At 38.8% G+C, this 18,712-nt stretch overlaps 1 protein-coding gene across 1 annotated transcript in view; it reads right to left on the minus strand.

Annotated features, from left to right (window-relative positions):
* SIDT1 (SID1 transmembrane family member 1) overlaps positions 1-18,712 on the minus strand; it is a gene marked incomplete at its 5' end in the record, with an annotated part of 93,661 nt that overhangs the window by 31,581 nt on the left and 43,368 nt on the right. The window contains 6 exons of the mRNA XM_081088469.1: positions 2,721-2,764; positions 10,391-10,484; positions 10,842-10,913; positions 12,300-12,387; positions 14,312-14,395; positions 15,268-15,369. Of these exons, the coding sequence (XP_080944595.1) occupies positions 2,721-2,764; positions 10,391-10,484; positions 10,842-10,913; positions 12,300-12,387; positions 14,312-14,395; positions 15,268-15,369 (484 nt within the window). The remainder of the gene's footprint in view (positions 1-2,720; positions 2,765-10,390; positions 10,485-10,841; positions 10,914-12,299; positions 12,388-14,311; positions 14,396-15,267; positions 15,370-18,712) is intronic.

Raw genomic sequence — 18,712 nt, forward strand, 5'->3', positions numbered from 1 at the left:
GGGATAGAGCCTTAGAAGCATCGATCAGCTGCCTCCTGAACACTCCCTACCAGGGGTGTGCCTGCAACCAAGGTACATGCCCTTGACCAGAATTGAACCTGGGACCCTTCAGTCCGCAGGCCGATGCTCTATCCACTGAGCCAAACCGGTCAGGGCTCTGCTCTTGGTTTAAATCACCTAAGTGATTTAAATCACTAGTGGTCCTGTGACATGAGTTATATTATCTTTGATCTTTCCTTGTAACCTCTCTGCCACAAAGATTCTTTATTTCCACCCTATTTTAAAGCCCTTTGTGGTGAACTTTCTTATTCCACACTTCCTAACTAAGCTGGGATTTTGTTCAGGTATCCTCACCTGTGCCTGGCAGTCCATGTGTTTAAGTCAGTGATTTTCAACCAGGGATGGAGAAAATGTTTTGCCCTCAAGATGACATTTGGCAATGTCTGGAGACATTTGAGTTGTCACAGGGAGGAAGTATACTGCTGCATCCTAGTAGGTAGAGGTGAAGGATGCGGTTAAATGTTGAACTTCCTGCAATACATAGGACAGCTCCCAACAACAAAGAACTATCTGGCTTGTAATGTCAATTAATGTTGAGTTTGAGAAACCCTGGTCTTAGCAAAAGATGATCTCATCCTAATTCTATAAGTAGGCTTAATGGATCTGTGGGTAAATATGTTCCTTTGCAGTGACTGGTTTACCAATAAGTGAACGATTCCCCGTAGGCCAGTAAAGTGAGAATAAGTTGCTTCTGAAAATGTCCTTCCCTCTGGACATTGTCAAGTGAGGGTATAAATCTGATCCATCTTACCACCAGCCACTGAGAGCAAAGGAGAGCCAAGGAAATGGTAGGGAAAGGACAAGAGCCACCTGACTCAGTCAGTTCTGAAGCCCAACTTTCTGCTCAACTTCCAGGGAGAGGAGCTTCATATGGTTTAGGCATGTTTGAGATATATTTTCTTGTTACTTGCAGCCACATGAAACCTAATTGATGCACCTTTATCCTTCCCTTCCCTTCCCTTCCCTTCCCTTCCCTTCCCTTCCCTTCCCTTCCCTTCCCTTCCCTTCCCTTCCCTTTTCTTTTCCTTTAGTCACTCATTAATTTCTGCTGCCATCTGAAGGGCACCTCTAGCTCTTAGCTTATTTTCAGGGCCTTCTTGATTTTGACAATCATCTGGCCCAAGTCCCAGCTCTGTTCACCTATGTTTCACTGTTCAGGAGAGTCTTCTGAACATGGTGTTCCTTTAACTATCATTATAATAATAAAATGACTTCACTCATACAATAAAAATAACAGAGTATTCATTCACAGAGCACCGAATGGGATCCAACCAATCCGGCTTTCTAAGTTCAACCAGGCATAAAATAAGAGCAAAACCTGGGGAGCCCTGGCGAGAAAAAGGTGAAATCCAGAGAGAAGGCACATTTACCTACACATTTTACGAATAAAAGGGAAAGTAGTATTTAGCATTTTAATGACAGTAGAGCAGGTGTCCTTTCACAGTCTCTTATATTGGCTGTTGGATGTTATTTAAAAAAATTGCCTGGGTGACTGGAAAAGTAGACATGCTGACAGTAAGGAAGACAAAAGTCAAAGGAAGGCAGGAGAAGCAGCAGGGGGGAAATGTCTGCTGGTTGTGTGTGGGGGAGGGGCTCAATTTGTGTCTTCCTAAGATTCCGTGGGTTCATTTAAGTGTTGAAAACACAAACTAAACATCTGCTGCTTGTGACTTAAAAATCAAGTCTCACTTATCCTTCCTTTCCCAAATGATCACTCTTTGCCAAATGGCGTATGAGTACTGTGAAACTCATGCTGATTTAGGCTTTTCAAAAATGAGGACATGCACAAAAGCACAAACTTCCAGTTATAAAATAAGTAAGTCCTGAGATGTCATTAACGTACAGCATGGTGACTATAGTTAATAATCCTGTATTGTACATTTGAAAGTTTCTGAGAGAGTAGATCTTTAAAGTTCTCATCACAAGAAAAAAAATGTGCATGTGTGGTAATGAGTGCTAACTGAACTCATGGTGGTGATCCTTTTACACAACATACAAATATTGTATTTTTGTTGTATACCTGAAACTTATACAGTGTCATATATCTCAATTTAAAAAATGAAGACATTTAATTTTTTAAAAGTTTTGATAAAAAGTATCAGGCAATTGAATTCCTTTGTTCAAATTCTCGGAGTAGAGGAAAGGGCATATTACAATGGTTGGATAATCAATTACTTTGGATTTCTCAGAGTTATTATTCTTATGATATTTGCTAGACTCAAATATTTCAGTTTTCTAGTTACTTGAACAAAAGAAACCAAACACCTCTATCTCAATTTGGGAACATTAAACTCTGAATTAGAGTTAACAATACATTTTTAATATCTTTCATAAATCAACTCGGGAATAGGTATAAACAATTTATATCCTCAAAAAGATTTTACTTTTAAAAAGGATGAATGGCTGACAAATGGACTTGTGGATAATTACAAGGGACGCTCCAAGCAAACGTTTTCAGTATGAGTTCCATATCTCAGTAATTATTGGTTCTCACTGAGCTCCGTTTTTTGTAGAAAGGCTGCAGATTAGACTATTTTGTGGGTTAGGAACCAAGGGAGGGATTGGAAATTACAAAGGACATAGAGACAAAAGAAGTACCAAATGGGAGTGTTACCATACACATAACATCAATTTGATTTAGAGCCAGGGATTTTTCTTACCATCATTGGAACCAAAGCTTCCATCAATGGATTTTCTCTGAAACCTGCAAAAAAAAGCACATGCACATGCTCCTAAGGCAGCGAAAACCTCAGCATTTTACCTGCATCCTCTATAGACTTCATTGCACATTTGTCTGCCAGAATCTCTTAAAAATGGGCCTTTGGATGTGGAGAACTTGGGACTCTGATACATTGCTAGTAGGACTGTAAAATGGTGCGCGCGCGCGCACACACACACACACACACACACATTCATTAATTTATTCTCAGATTCGTTTATTTTCAGATAACTAACATACCATAAAATCCATACACCCTTTAATATACACAATTCAATGAGTTTTAGTATGTTCACAAAGTTGTGCAACTATCACTATTACCTAATTCGAGAACATTTTCATCATCCCCGGAAGAAATCTCAAATCTATTAGCAGTCACTCCCTATTCCCCTTCCTCCCAGCTCCTGGCAACCATTAATCTATTGTCTGTCTCTATAAATCTGCCTATTCTGGACATTTCTTATAAATGAAATATACTATATGTAGTCTTTCTTGACTGGCTTTTTTCACTTAATGTTTTCAAGGTTCATCTATATGACATATGAATCAATACTTCAGTCATTTTATGGCTAATAATCCATTGTATGGATATATCACATTTATTGGTTTATACTTGGTGGACATTTTGATTGTTTCAACTTTTTTTTTAATTGCTTAAAGTATTACAAAGGGTATTACATATGTGTCCTCCCTCCCCCCCCCCACCCCCCCGCTCTTGACAGTCCTCTGGCCTCCCCTACCCCCAGTGTCTTATGTCCATTGGTTATGCTTATATGCATGCATACAAGTCCTTCGGTTGATCTCTTACCCCCCTCCCTCCTGCCCCCCAACCCTCCCCATCCTTCCCACTACAGTTTGACAATCTGTTTGAGGCAGCTCTGCCTCTGTATCTATTATTGTTCAAAAGTTTATAATGGTCACTATTATCCATGAATGAGTGAGATCATGTGGTATTTTTCCTTCATTGACTGGCTTATTTCACTTAGCATAGTGCTCTCCAGTTCCATCCATGCCGTTGCAAATGGTAAGAGTTCCTTCTTTTTTACAGCAGCATAGTATTCCATCATGTAGATGTACCACAGTTTTCTAATCCATTCATCTACTGATGGGCACTTAGGCTGTTTCCAGATCTTAGCTATGGTGAATTGTGCTGCTATGAACATATGGGTGCATATATCCTTTCTGATTGGTGTTTCTGGTTTCTTGGGATATATTCCTAGAAGTGGGATCACAGGGTCAAAAGGGAGTTCCATTTTTAGTTTTTTGAGGAAACTCCATACTGTCTTCCATAGTGGCTGCACCAGTCTGCATTCCCACCAGCAGTGCATGAGTGTTCCTTTTTATCCACATCCTCTCCAGCACTTGTCGTTTGTTGATTTGTTGATGATAGCCATTCTGACAGGTATGAGATGGTACCTCATTGTTGTTTTGATTTGCATCTCTTGGATGATTAGTGACTTTGAGCATGTTTTCATATGTCTCTTGGTTTTCTGAATGTCCTCTTTTGAAAGGTGTCTATTTATATCCTTTGCCCATTTTTTGATTGGATTGTTTATCTTCCTTCTGTTAAGTTGTATGAGTTCCCTATAAATTTTGGAGATTAGGCCCTTATCAGATGTCTCATGTGGCTGCAAGTGAGACATCTGCAAATATGTTTTCCCACGCAGTGGGTTTTCTTGTTGTTTTGTTGATGGTTTCTTTTGCTGTGCAGAAGCTTTTTATTTTGATGTAGTCCCATTTGTTCATTTTCTCTTTAGTTTCAAGTGCCCTAGGAGCTGTATCAGTGAAGAAATTGCTTCGGCATATGTCTGAGATTTTGTTGCCTTTGGATTCTTCTAGAATTTTTATGATTTCCCGTTGTACATTTAAGTCCTTTATCCATTTTGAGTTTATTTTTGTGTATGGTGTAAGTTGGTGGTCTAGTTTCATTTTCTTGCATATATCTGTCCAATTTTCCCAACACCATTTATTGAAGAGACTATCTTGGCTCCATTGTATGTTCTTGCTTCCTTTGTCAAATATTAATTGAGCATATTGGTTCGGGCAGATTTCTGGGCTCTCTATTCTATTCCATTGATCTATATGTCTGTTCTTGTGCCAGTACCAGGCAGTTTTGAGAACAGTGGCTTTGTAATACAGCCTGATATCTGGTATTGAGATCCCATCTACTTTGTTCTTTCTCAGGATTGCTGCAGCTATTCGGGGTCTTTTTTTATTCCAGATGAATTTTTGGAGAGTTGTTTCAACTTTTTGACTCATGGCCCCTTCCTTTGTCTTTAGAGTGTATGACTCCAACCCCTGCTTCCATCATCACATCTCCTCCTTCTGCCTTTGACCCTCTTGTCTCCCTTTTATTTATTTATTATTTTTTAAAAATATATTTTATTGATTTTTTACAGAGAGGAAGGGAGAGGGATAGAGAGTTAGAAACATCGATGAGAGAGAAACCTCAATCAGCGGCCTCCTACACACCTCCTACTGGGGATGTGCCCGCAACCAAGGTACATGCCCTTGACCGGAATCGAACCTGGGACCCTTCAGTCAGCAGGCCGATGCTCTATCCACTGAGCCAAACCAGTTAGGGCTTGTCTCCCTTTTATATAAGGGCCCTTGTTATTACATTATACCCATATGGATAATCTGGGATAATCTTCATAACGTTATCACATTTGCAAAATGTCTTTTGTCCTGTAAAGTAACGTATTCACAGGTTCTGTATATTGGCATGCGGACATCTTTTGGGGGCCATTATTCTACCTACTATCCCATTTTAACAATATTAAGTCTTCCAACCCATAAATATGGGACATCTTTCCATTTATTTAAGTCCTCTTTAATTTCTTCAAGGATGTTTTGTAGTTTTAATTAGTTAAATTTGTTAGTAAGTATTTTATTATTTCAATGCTATTGTAAATGGAATTGTTTTCTTAATTTCATGTTTAAATTATAAATTGCTAGCGTATAGAAATCCAATTGATTTCTGTACACTGAACTTGTATCTTATAATATCAGTCAACGCAGGGCTTCTTTTTGGAGGTGATGAAAATTAGATAGTGGTGGTGGTTGTGCAACTGTGAATACACTAAAAACCACTGAATTGTATACTGTAAAAGGGTGAACTTTATGTTCTGTGAATTATATCTCAATAGCTATTATATGAAACCTATGTATACCATTTGAGAATGTCTACCAAAAATTTAAATGTGAATTACCCTCTTCCTCCAAGTGAGCCTCCCTTTTGAATATGAGGCTGGAGTGGAGGAGGAGGAAAGTTGGGGCTAGATGCACCTGTACTTTGCTATCTGCTCTTGTTTTCTTCCAGACGGGGACTCCAGAAGTGGCACACTCCTGATCCTGGTAATTTGGTGGAGGAACTCCTCTTCATATCTCTTTTTTCTCTAGATACAGCAAATTCATCCCTGCCTCAGGGCTTTTGCTCTTGTTCTCTGCCTGGGCCACTCTCTCCCCAGATTCTCCCATCGCTGGCTCCTTTCTGCTATTCTGTCTTGGTTCTGAGAGGTCTTCCTTGCTGAATTAATTAAATCTAAAGTAGCTTCCCCAATCCAATCATTCTCTATCACTCCAGAATCTTTATTCTTCTCTCTCTAGCTGAAATTGTTTTATAACTGCTTCCTTGCTTATATGTTTTTCCCGGTACCATGTAAGTTCTATTAGAGCAGGACTCTAGCTTGTCTTGGTCATCACTGTATCTTTCACCTCTAGGACAGGCCCTGCCACAGAGGAAATGATAACTAAATACTTGTTGAATGAAAAAGGCATATCATTAAGGAGAGCAGTTACAATTTTGGCCTGTTTAGCTGGCAAATAAGGCTCTATTGAAGTCCCCTTTAAAAACAATTTTAGTGATATTAACTGGCAAACAATTACATATTTGGCCTCATTAAAGATGATGTGTTTGGATTGTGTGTTTGTATTAACAGGCTTTACCCACACTTGCCCTAGGTTTCGGAGCTGATAAAATTTTTCATTAGAGGAGTTCAATGATTTACAAAGCCCGAGTGAGGCATGCAGTATCCAGTGAGAAAAGGCAAAAATGGTAAATGAGAACTATGCTAGACATTGAAAATGGCTACACCTCATCTTGTATCCAGCTCCTTCAATCTAAAGTGGAGTCTGTAGCTTCACGTCTTAAATCTGGACTGGCCTCATGACTTGTTTTGACTCACAGAATGAGGGGGAAGTAATACCATTTCTCAGCCTCGTCTTAAGGAGGCCTTACACTCTTCTGTTATCTCTCCTGGAGATACAATAAGCCAGGGCTAGTCTGTGGGAGCGTGGGAGGCACAGCACTGCTGAGGGCAGTCCAGAAGAGCCAGCTCCTAGACGGCCTGCCAGCTGGTTGCCTTCTATGACCACATCCAGCTGAGATCCCAGCCCAGTCCAGCTGACCAGTTTACTTGAGTAAACTTCAGTATTTATTGATGTATGCCACTGAAGTTTTTATGGTTGATTTTTACGCAGCATTATTGTGGCAATAGATAACTAATACAAGTATCCAGAGAAGGACAAGCACCCAGAATTGAGCAGTTTGAACTCAATGTCTGGCAGCGTGGTTGAGAGGAACAAACAAGAGAATAGGTATGCAGTGCTTGGGCCAGGACCTGCACATTCATTGTGTGGGCTCCAAAAATACTGAATAGATTGGGTCTGGAGAAAGGGAGGAAAATGGTGTTTAGTCATGTGTTCAAGAGAATATAGCATAAAAACACTTTGAGGGCGGGGACATATCTCTAACCAGTGTTTCCATCCTAATCTCATAGCAGGTACTGAAACTCCCACATGTATTAATAATGGGGGGGGGGGCGGGGGGGCAGGGGACTCACTGAGCAAATGGCTTTATGCTCCAGAACTAGTTTAATTGGGTTTTGTAGAAAACTTTGTTATTTCTGCTTAGTTCAATGATGGAAGAGTTGTATTAGCATTTCCCTCAGTCTATTCCCCTATTTAGAATGCCAACTAGTTCTTACGTCTTCAGATTTCTATTTTCAGTTTGTCTATATTTGGAAAGAATCTCTGCTCATGCATTGACTGTAGCAAAGTAATCTGGCAGCTCGAGGTTTCAACAGAGCCTTATAGCACAACTTTGAAAAACTGTGCTCACTTCACTAGGTTGAATAACAACTGTAGAGAGATTGATATCCAGCTATTAACTTAATTTTTTGTCGGTGTGTTGACTATACATGTTAACTAACTAAAGAGGTGAAATCCCATCTCCTCACGTCTAAAACATCAAGAGTAGAGACAGTCTTCCTAAGAGAAGCAGAAGAGCCGAACCTCTTATTCCATGACATTGAAGCTCATCTGAGTCAAAACTAGAAGCCTTTTGGGCCTTTTTCCCAAGTGAATCCATTCTGGGGCTGCCCTCCCTCACATGCCCTGACCACTCTAGACCCATTTTGACCAGGCTGCTTAAGAGCTAAGGCTCTAGAGTCCGGCTGTCTGGTTTCAAACATTTACTGGCTGTGAATTCTTGGTCAAATTGCTTCATCTCTCTATGCCTCAATTTCCTTCACGATCAAATGGTGATAATACTAGTACCCATTGCTGTGGATCATTAGACAAGATCATCTGCTTAGAGAGTTTGGCACAGAGCAGGTACTTGTTAAATGTTAATGATTGTAATCTGATAAATTAATTGAGCTGATAATTAATGTATGTGCTTTTAGGTATAATATTTGCCTGTAGACTGGAATCTTCGCTTTTAACTTTTTATTTGAAAATAACTTCAAATTTATGGAGACCTTCTTATAAGAATATAACAGTCACATACCATTTACCTAGATTCACTTACCGTTAGTATATTACTCCATTTGCTTTATCAGTTGTCTCTTTCTGTCTATATGTACAAATTGATATATTTATATATATATACACACACTCATTTTTTCAGAACCATTTGAAAGTAAATTACATATCATGAACTTTTAGGCTTAAATAGAATAAAGATATTCTCTTATATAACCACAGTATAGTTGTCAAATTCAGCAAATTTAACATTAATATTAGACTCTTATCTAATCTACTGTCTGTATTAAAATTTTATCAATTGACCTAATAATGTCCTTTATAGCTTATTTTTCTTCTAGTAATAGATCCAGTCTGAGATCAGGTATTGTCTTTAGTTGTCATATCTCCTTAATTTTCTTCAACCTGGAACATTTTCATAGCCTTTCTTTGTCTTTTATGACAAATTTTAATAAAATGACTGTCATTTTTAGTTTAATTTTTCCTTATGGTTATATTCAAAATATGCATCTCTGGTTGGAACACTATATAAGTGATGTTGTGTCCTTCTCAGAGTGCCACATCTGGGGGCACATGATGTTTATCTTTTCCTCAGTCATAATACTTTTGATCACCCAGCCAATTACTGTCTGATTTCTTCACTGTGTGGTTACTATTTCCCCCCTTACAACTACTAAGCAGTTAGTGGGAATACACTTAAAGACCATGAAAATATCTTGATCCTCATCAGATTTTTCTCCTAGTTTTAGTACCCATTGATGATTCTTAACCTGATCTATGCAAAACAATGATTTTCTAATTCCAGCACTCTCTCCATATTTATGTCAGCTTTTGGTGTTGTGCTGTAGGCAGGTGTCCTCCTTAACACTGTCAGTATTTGTTAGTAACTCCTTTCCCTAATGTGTACCAGTTTTAGTAACTATGTTGACTTCATTGGATGTATATCTGCAGGTATCTAGGTTGTTCCTCCCTTCCTTTCTTTATCAATTATGGATTCATGAATTTCTATTTTTTGCAATGATTTATAATTAATTATTCTCCTTAATTGTTTTGGTGCTGAGATGGTTCCAGATATGACCAGTGATAATCCCAGGGTTTTTGACATCAGTTTATTAACTGAAAACCTTCATAAAGGTCACAAAAAGCAGTATTTTTGAGTCAGAGATAGGCCTGGATCACTGAGATGATTGTATCACTGTCTGAGCCATGAGGTTTTTTTTACAGATGGGAGCTTGCCCAATAATCTGAAAACTCTATGCTGGCTTTGTTTTCTTTACAAGTTCGAGAGGAGAGAGAACATTTGTTTAATATAAACCTCCTGCCATGCTTTCGTAGTTGTTTCACAGAGACCGCAACTATGGAATTCTCAAGGTTCAGGCCTGCTGAGGAGGCAAGGAGAGACAAGCTCATTTTACTGGGAGCTCCAAACTCTCAGAAAGGGCATTTCCTTGGTCAGGTTATAGCCTAATTATCTCCCTTTTTTCTCTCTCTTAAGGGACATTTTCCTGGAAAATTGATGCTACCACAGTAAGAATGTAGTATCAAAGTATATTACTCCTGCTATTAATAACTAATTCCTGCTAAAATTACTCCTGCTAAAATAACTAACATTTTACCAGCACTTATTCCATTCAGAACATTGACGTAAACCTGCAGTTTTATTATTCTATGAAGTAAATTATTATCTCATTTTACAGATGAGGAAACTGAAATACAGAAAAGTTAAGTAACTTGCCCAAGGTCACACAATTAGGGGTTGAGTCAATATGGTTCTAAAGCCTAATGCTCCAATTACTAAGCAGAGACTGGCAACGGGATTAACATTTCTTGAAACTCTTGACCTACCGGATATAATGAACGAACGCAATCAGCAGGCATCCCAAATAGAAGGAGAAGAAGATGAGGAAGCTGAGAAGAATGGATTTCACAAAAACGGATTCTGAGGAAAGAGAAACAGCGTTAGTCAGGAGGAAAGAGGAGACCATGCGTGGGACAGACAGATTCAAAGGCCTGTCACACTCATGCTTAAGTCCTGAGATGCCTCCAGTTAAAGCAGCAAAGCTACTGAAGGTCACCCAGACATTCTCCACAAACGGCTGCCTGTGTACAGCTTCATAATGAGTTCCCTTTCCTTTTAGAAGGGATTTAACAAAATGCTCTGATTCTCTCTTCTATCTCTAAGGTAAACGTTAGTTTTCTTATAATGTTTCTCTGGAAGGTTGACGTTAGCATTGCATTATATGATCGACTGCCTGACATAGGAATCTGTCCACTGAACCCTAGAGCCAATTCTGACCTTTAATGGAAGGAACAATGGTCACTTTAAGGTTCTTTGTTCGTTGTAGATTCCAGGTCTGGTTCTTCTTTTCTGGTGAAAAAAAAAAAAGAACAAGGAAAAATGGATCAGATATTAGGCTCTTCACCTCGAATCTGAACAGTTGTTCAAAAATGGCCCAAAATTAACTCTGGTTGCTGAATTTTCTTTTAGCAAGAACTAGAGCAGTGGTTCTCAATCTTGGCTGCACATTAGAATCACCTGGGAATCTTTTTAAAATCCTGATTTCTGGGCCTCATCCTCTGGAAATTCTGTTTCTTTGTTACTAATGTTGTGGCCCCACCCCATAACAAAGAAACAGAATTTCCGGAGGATGAGGCCCAGAAATCAGGATTTTAAAAGGATTCCCAAGTGATTCTAATGTGCAGCCAAGGTTGAGAACCACTGAACTATAGGAAAACCTAACTCCCAAACCTTCACATCATCTAATATACCTTCTGGTTAAACGTTCAAATTGGATGCAGTTGATAGCACTAATTGAGGCAAATGAGACTTCAGCCTCCCTGCTCAATGAAGAAGGCTTGACCCTTTATTTGACACCCACGTGGCTCAACATGCCACAGACATATGAAGAAAACAGCTACGAAAATAGGAAGTCATGGTGTATTTTGGCTTGTATTTTCTAGCCAGTGAGAACTTGTTTTTCCTTAAATAGTCACCAAAGAGTATGTAGTTTAACAAAGAACATTGTACATTAGCAGAACTCTATAAAGCGATGTAATTAAGAGATTAAAGAATATGGGAACAGAAATTTCACCTAAATACCAAGGGAACCATGTTACACTCAACAATAAACATCTCTCTGTGTTGATCACATATCACATCAGCTGCTGGGGACGTGTGTTTTCCAACAACCTATTCTATTCCCAAAGTAGTTCCTCAGTAACTGGATAACCATTTGCATTATGCCTCAGAGCTCACACAACCTCTGTCATTGTCATTGTCCCACTTTGCTATCTTGCAAGGTATAATTTTTGCAACCAAAATTGAGAACTCAATTTTCCTTGCACATCCTTATGGAAATGATCACTACTGAATAATACGAGTGGCTCCACTACTCTTGGCTACCAAACCAATCTTAGAAAATGGACCTTGGTCTGCTCTATACAAACCAATACTTTCTAGTAGCAAATATTTGCTGAGTGAAGAGCCAACTTCATGTGGTCTGAGAAAGCTAAGATCTTGAAATATACCTAGTGACCTTTTGTAGTATCACTAATACTTTTAGATTTATCGTTTTCTTACCTTTATTTTATTCTCAAGTATCTCTCAGCTGCCTTCTCGAGTCATGGCTGATGGCCCTCACTTACTGGGAACTAGAAATGGTTATATAGGGCCAAAGTGAGCTTTTGACTTCCCTTCCATTCCCCTGGGTCAGGTTTTTACAAGTAGCCAAGTATACTCATCACTCTCTCTTACCCTGGATGAAGAAAGATCCTCCGCAAGCATAATCTTCAGGCTTTATCACAAACACCACGAAGAACTGCTCACCTGGAAAATCCTTCTTCTGCATAAGACATAACAATCTTATGATATGTTCTTATGATAAGAAAGATAGGCACCATATAAATAATGCCAATAGCCTATGTTTAATAATTCATATTTAAATATTTTTTAAAAATTAATGACCTTTATTTTAAAATTAACTATATTAGATTTTTATTATTTTAAAATCTTATATAATAAAAGTGTAATATGAAAATTGACTGAATGGTGGAATGACCAGCCGCTATGGTGTGCACTGACCACCAGTGGGCAGACGCTTAACGCAGGAGCTACCCTCTGGTGGTCAGTGTGCTTCCACAGGGGGAGTGCTGCTCAGCCAGAAGCCAGGCTCACAGCTGGCTAGCGCAATGGTGGTGGCAGGAGCCTCTCCTGCCTCCACTGCAGGTGGGTGGTAAGGAGAGAGGGGTCCTGGACTGCGAGAGCCTCGGACTGCGAGAGGGATGTCAGACTGCTGGCTTAGGCCCCAACCCTGGGGGGCATCAGGCCTAAGTTGGCAGGCAGACATCTCCCGAGGGGTCCCAGACTGTGAGAGGGTGCAGGCCGGGCTGAGAGACAGTGCCCCCCACACCTCCACCCAGTGCATAAATATCATGCACCGGGCCTCTAGTCTAATGATAAATGACTTTCCTAAAAGTCATATGGTCAGCAGTTAAATAAATAGTTTAGTTTAGGGAGGCAAAGGTAAGCCAGGAGACTCGAGTTAGTCCTGGCTTTGACTTTCTTTAAGTTCGCTTCTTTTTGTACCAGTTTCCTTATCCATGAATGGAGCATGGTTGGGAAGATGACCTTTTAAGGTCCATTCTATCTCTACAACTCTGTTTTCTCTTAACATCCCAAAATTTCTGGTATCTCTGAGAAAATGGCTAAAGACAGAATCATGGGCCAAAAGAGAAGTAACAATTTATTGCCAAACATACAATTACCATTGAAATAAAAATTTAATTACAAATGTCAAAAAGGCAAACTGCTGCACAAATACGGTCCATATTCCTTTAAATGTTTTTAATATTAAATTTCTTGGGTTGACATTGGTTAATAGGGCCACATAGGTTTTAAGTGTACATTTATATGATACATGATCTGTATATTGCATTGTGTGTCTACCACCCAAAGTCAGATCATCTTCTGTCACCAAATATTTGTCTTCCTTTATCCCTCTATCACCCCATATTCCTTAAGGCTGTCCATTCTGCCCAGCTGAAGTCCTCTTTTTTTTTTTTAAGTCCTCTTTTTCTTACTATTATTGATACAAATTCTTCTTCTTCTACATTTAATTGCTCTCAATGGATGAGATAACCTTACCCTAAATTTGCATCACCCATTGAGTAGATTGAAATATTCTGCCTTTACCTTTCTAGGCAGCCTGTCAGATATATATGTCCCATTGCATTATGGGTTCCCAAGATTCCTTAGGGGGCATGGGGCATCTGGCAGTAGCATTGTCCGGGATCACCCAAGCTTTGATTTCTTGCATGTCAATCTTTCTTCCTTTCTTTTTAAAATATATTTTTATTGATTTCAGAGGGGAAAAGTGGATTTGTTTTGAGAATCCCAAACGCAAAAAATCATGGGTTGATCCAGGTCAACCATCAACATCAGAGAGGAAGGGGGGGGGGTAGAGAGAGAGAGAGAGAGAGAGAGAAAGAGAGAATCATTGATTGGCTGCCTCCTGAACATTCCACACTGGGAATCAAGCCCGCAACCTGGGAATGTGCCCTGACCTGGAATCAAACCGTGACTCCTGGTTCATAGGTCAGTGTTCAACCACTGAGCCATGCCGGCCGGGCTCAATCTTTTTTTTAAAACCAATTGGAAATGGAAGAGATCCAAGGCACACAGTGAATGGCATTCCCTTTGAATGCTGCTCCAGTAGGTAAACTGACACACTGTCATCAATAATAGTGACCACAGAAGTGACATCTCACCTGTAGTGTGATGGCAGCTTTCTTGGTCATGGACTGATAGACACCATTAAATTCCACATTGTGGTCAAGATCATACACTGGGCACTGTAATGTACATGAAGGGTAAAAAGGAAATCATCACTGACATCATATCATGTTATGCTTCACATACTATGCACACAGAGTGGAGTTCCTTACTAAGCCATAAACCATAAAAGTTTTCCCCCAGAACAGTCATGAGACAGTTCCCTAAAACTTGGTGCTTGTCCTCTGAAGTCTAGGTCTCTTTATATGGAAGAGAACTGAAAAGTTGTCCTAAGGTTTCTAATACTTTTTCACTTTTTAAATTAACACCTGATAGAAAGGGCCTAATGTTACAATAAAAATTTTTAAATTACATTTATTGAGGTAACAGTGGTTAATAACATTGTATAAATCTTAGGTGTACAACATTATAAACTCTATCGTATACTCTATTGCATGCTCACCATCAAAAGTCTAGTTCTTTCCTTAGCATATGTTTGACCCCCTTTACCCAATTCACTCTTTTCCCTACCCGCTTCCCATTCCATTGTCTGTACCTATGAATTTGTTTTTGTTTGATTAGTTGTTATTTTTTTTGTTTTCTATTCCATATGTGGGTGAAATCATACAGTTTTTGTCATTTTAAAAACTTAGACCAAGTGGTAGGCTTCTATTTTTTCTCCTGTAGTCCACAACTTCGTCTTCCTTGTACTTTGTCATGATCATCCCTCCTTCCCTGCCTCCTTTTTTCCCTTTGTTTATTTTGGTGAGGAGTCAACTATTTTCTGTTGCTCCAAACCAATGTCTGCATACACGGACTGCCCGAGATACTGTTCTTAGTATTTAGCAGTTTTGCAGGAGATACACAGACATATCCTCCACCTTTCTCTCTCATTTATCCTGAGACAATATAATGCTCCACACTGGAAAGTTGGCAAGTTATTAAGACTCACCATGATATTCTGGACGGAGACAACAGAACATGGATAAGCCACTTTAGATACAACTTTAATGATAACCGAGTCCACATCTTCAGGAAATTTGTATAGAAAATACTGAGAATAAGAAAAATATTTGTTAACCTTAAGAAATGTTTACAGTCATGAACTCAAACTATTTTCACATGAGTAGGACCATTTTCTCTAATATTAAGCACAAAGTTTAGATGCACATCTCAGTAAACCTCTATGAATTCAGTCAGCCATTCATCTCACAAGTATTGAGCAACTTCTGTCTTTGGGACTCTGTGCCAGAGATTAGGACTATATCAGTGAGTAAAAAAAAAGTAGGCATTTCATACAATATTGCCGGTCAGGGCACATGCCTGGGTTGTGGCTCGATCCCCAGTAGAAGGTGTGCAGGAGGCAGCTGATCAATGTTTCTCACAGATGTTGCTATCTCTCTATCCCTCTCCCTTCCTCTCAAAGCAATAAAACTTTTTTTTTTTTAAATAAGATCTCTCAACCTTTGAATTAGGGATATGTGAGATGTAATATGAGGCAATATTTACTTCCATATGTTCATTTTGAAATATGAGGCTCCATCTTGTAAAGCAGGTAAGCCTGTTTTTCAAGAATCGTAACCAGCTTTCTACCAGCAAGAATTAGCAATAAATCCACCCTTCTCCTAGTTTTTTTGCTAAATAATTCATTTCTCTGTCTGGAATAAAGTGGGAGGACATTTAGATTCAAAGACAATATATGTTCTCAATTTGGAGCAGGCTAAGATGTCTCTAAAAGTATTTAGATTCTGACATATCATCAGAATCAGGAAACATAATAGAAAGAGGTAATACTGTTTACCTAATTAGATTATAAATCCCCTGAAAAAAATTATTAACTCTAACTTTTAAAGATGTTACTAATAATGAAGAAAGGGGACTCTGCCCAGTAATTATAACTATGGTAACTGGTTGAGAAAATTGACATAAAATACGTGCTTAAGGTTTTGAGGGGGCCAACCAAAACAAGCCCATATTTTAGGACTCTAGTAAATCTATCACTTTAAAGGCAAGGCAAAATATGTCAAAACTTAATTTTGCATAGCAACATCCTCTTTACTAACGTTATTCTGAAAACCAGAGCAATAAGAATAGAATGTTTTTCTTTTTTTTTTTATTGCTTAAAGTAATACAAAGGGTATTACATATGTGTCCATTCCCCCCCCCCCCCCCCCCCCGCCGCCCTAGACAGTCCCCTAGCCTCCCCTATCCCCCAGTGTCTTATGTCCATTGGTTATGCTTATATGCATGCATACAAGTCCTTTGGTTGATCTCTTACCCCCCTACCTCCTGTCCCCCAACCCTCCTCGGCCTTCCCACTGCAGTTTGACAATCTGTTTGAGGCAGTTCTAAGAATAGAATGTTTTTCAATAATCCAAGGCCTTCTCAAGATTACGGACTGTCATTAACACTGCTATTTGGAAATCTGTTCACACCTTGTAATAGATGGCAATACTCCTAAGAACCCACCTCATTTTGCATTTTCATTTTGGAGCTTGATTCAAATTCATATAATACAGGGCTCTTCCAAAGGTGAATCCTCTAGAATTACCAAGAGGTGTTCTTGGTTCTTAGGGAAACCAACCTTTGTAACTCAAGAGCATCATTACGATTACTTTTAGCAATAATGAGCAACATATACACTGAGTGGCCAGATTATTATCACCACCCCATCAGTACAATGAAGTGAATTAGTTATGCAAATAATAATAATAATAATAATAATAATAAAACTTTGAGAGTATTTGCTTAGGAAGTTTTCAATATTCAGTATTATTACAAGTGTCAATGAAGTACTGATGGGATGATCATAATAATCTGGCCACTCAGCGTACATGCATATTATAGGGTTGGTTTTGTGCAAGCAGTAGACAACTACAGAAACCTTAATATTACATTTTTGACCCTTGCCTTGATAGCCTACTTTTAAAAAATATATATTTTTATTGATTTCAAAGAGGAAGGGAGAGGGAGAGAGATAGAAACATCAATGATGAGAGAGAATCATTGATTGGCTGCTTCTTGCACGGCCCCTACTGGCGATCCAGCCCACAACCCTGGCATGTGCCCATGACTGGAATCAAACCTGGGACCCTTCAGTCCTCAGGCCAATGCTCTGTCCACTGAGCCAAACCAGTTAGGGTGATAACCTACTTTTTATCAGAAATAAGCAAATAACAAGTACCCAAAGCCATGACTGGAATTTAGGCCAAAAAATCATACTCTTGGAGCCTGATTACCTGCCCAGATTCTGTAACCTGCGTCTGTCTACAAGAATAGAGGCAGACAGTGATGATGAAGGTTGTCTGAGAATGCACAATAGTTTGGGTGAGTTTATAGGAATGGAAAATCTTTTCTACAGTGGGAGAGGATATAAAATTCAGGCCAAAATGGGAACAATTAATAACAAATGAGTCTCTTATAGATCTTGAAGAGTTTCTATTTTGTTTTATCAGTTTGTTCTAAGTACATTTTATTCTAGTTTGGGGTTTATAGACAAACTACTTAGGCTTTAGTATTTACACACCCTTTTAAAAGAAAATGAAGCCGTAATATATAATCATCACTGATTTTCAGTCCACAAACTGAAAGTGCATTACAGCATTCACTGTATCATATTTACTATAACTCTGAACAGAACTATTAGACTATACTCGTTCTGCAAGGTTTTACCTCCCTTTCTAGCTATCTCCCATAGCACCTATTAACTAGTGCTTTCAAATATTTCTTGAATTAACTAGCCAATAAATGTTGAGGGCAGTGGTTTGCGAGCCTGTAGTCCTCTTCCATCACTGGGTGGCAGTAGGTAGGCACTGTGGAGGCTGAGAAATTTATCCAGAAATGTGTGGGAGTCAGCTCATATGGATTTGTGGAGCTGATTGTACACATCTCTCCCCAACTCTGTGTTCAATGACATCACCTTGGCATCTTGAAGTTCATCATGATGAAGGTATTTATGCCATAGAAATGGGCAAATTTTACAAATCAGGGTTTTTTTCCTCCCTCTGAAAATTAGTTGCTAAATATTTATCATCACAGTGGTTGTAACAGATTTACAATAGAGTCCATTTACTGTGTTAATCCTAGTTTTAGTACATACAAGACAAAAATTAAGTATCCACTTGTGACTAAAACTGTATTACAGCCTGCAGAAGATTTACAATAAATATCAGCACATTCAATAAATCTGTTTTAAACTATTGCCTAAACTTTACTTCTTCAGAATCTATGAAAGAAAAAAAAAGAAAGGTAGCCAGAAGTGTCACCAGAAAAGCAGTTTAAATAATGAAAATTTTCATGTATTTATTCTATATATAATTATAGTTTAATGGAGAGCACAACACAAATATCTAATTTTATTATAATTTTTTCAGCATCCCTGTTCTCTCTTTGCGTAG

This window comes from Myotis nattereri (genome assembly GCF_964212035.1).
Source record: "Myotis nattereri genome assembly, chromosome: 3".
NCBI lineage: Eukaryota > Metazoa > Chordata > Mammalia > Chiroptera > Vespertilionidae > Myotis > Myotis nattereri.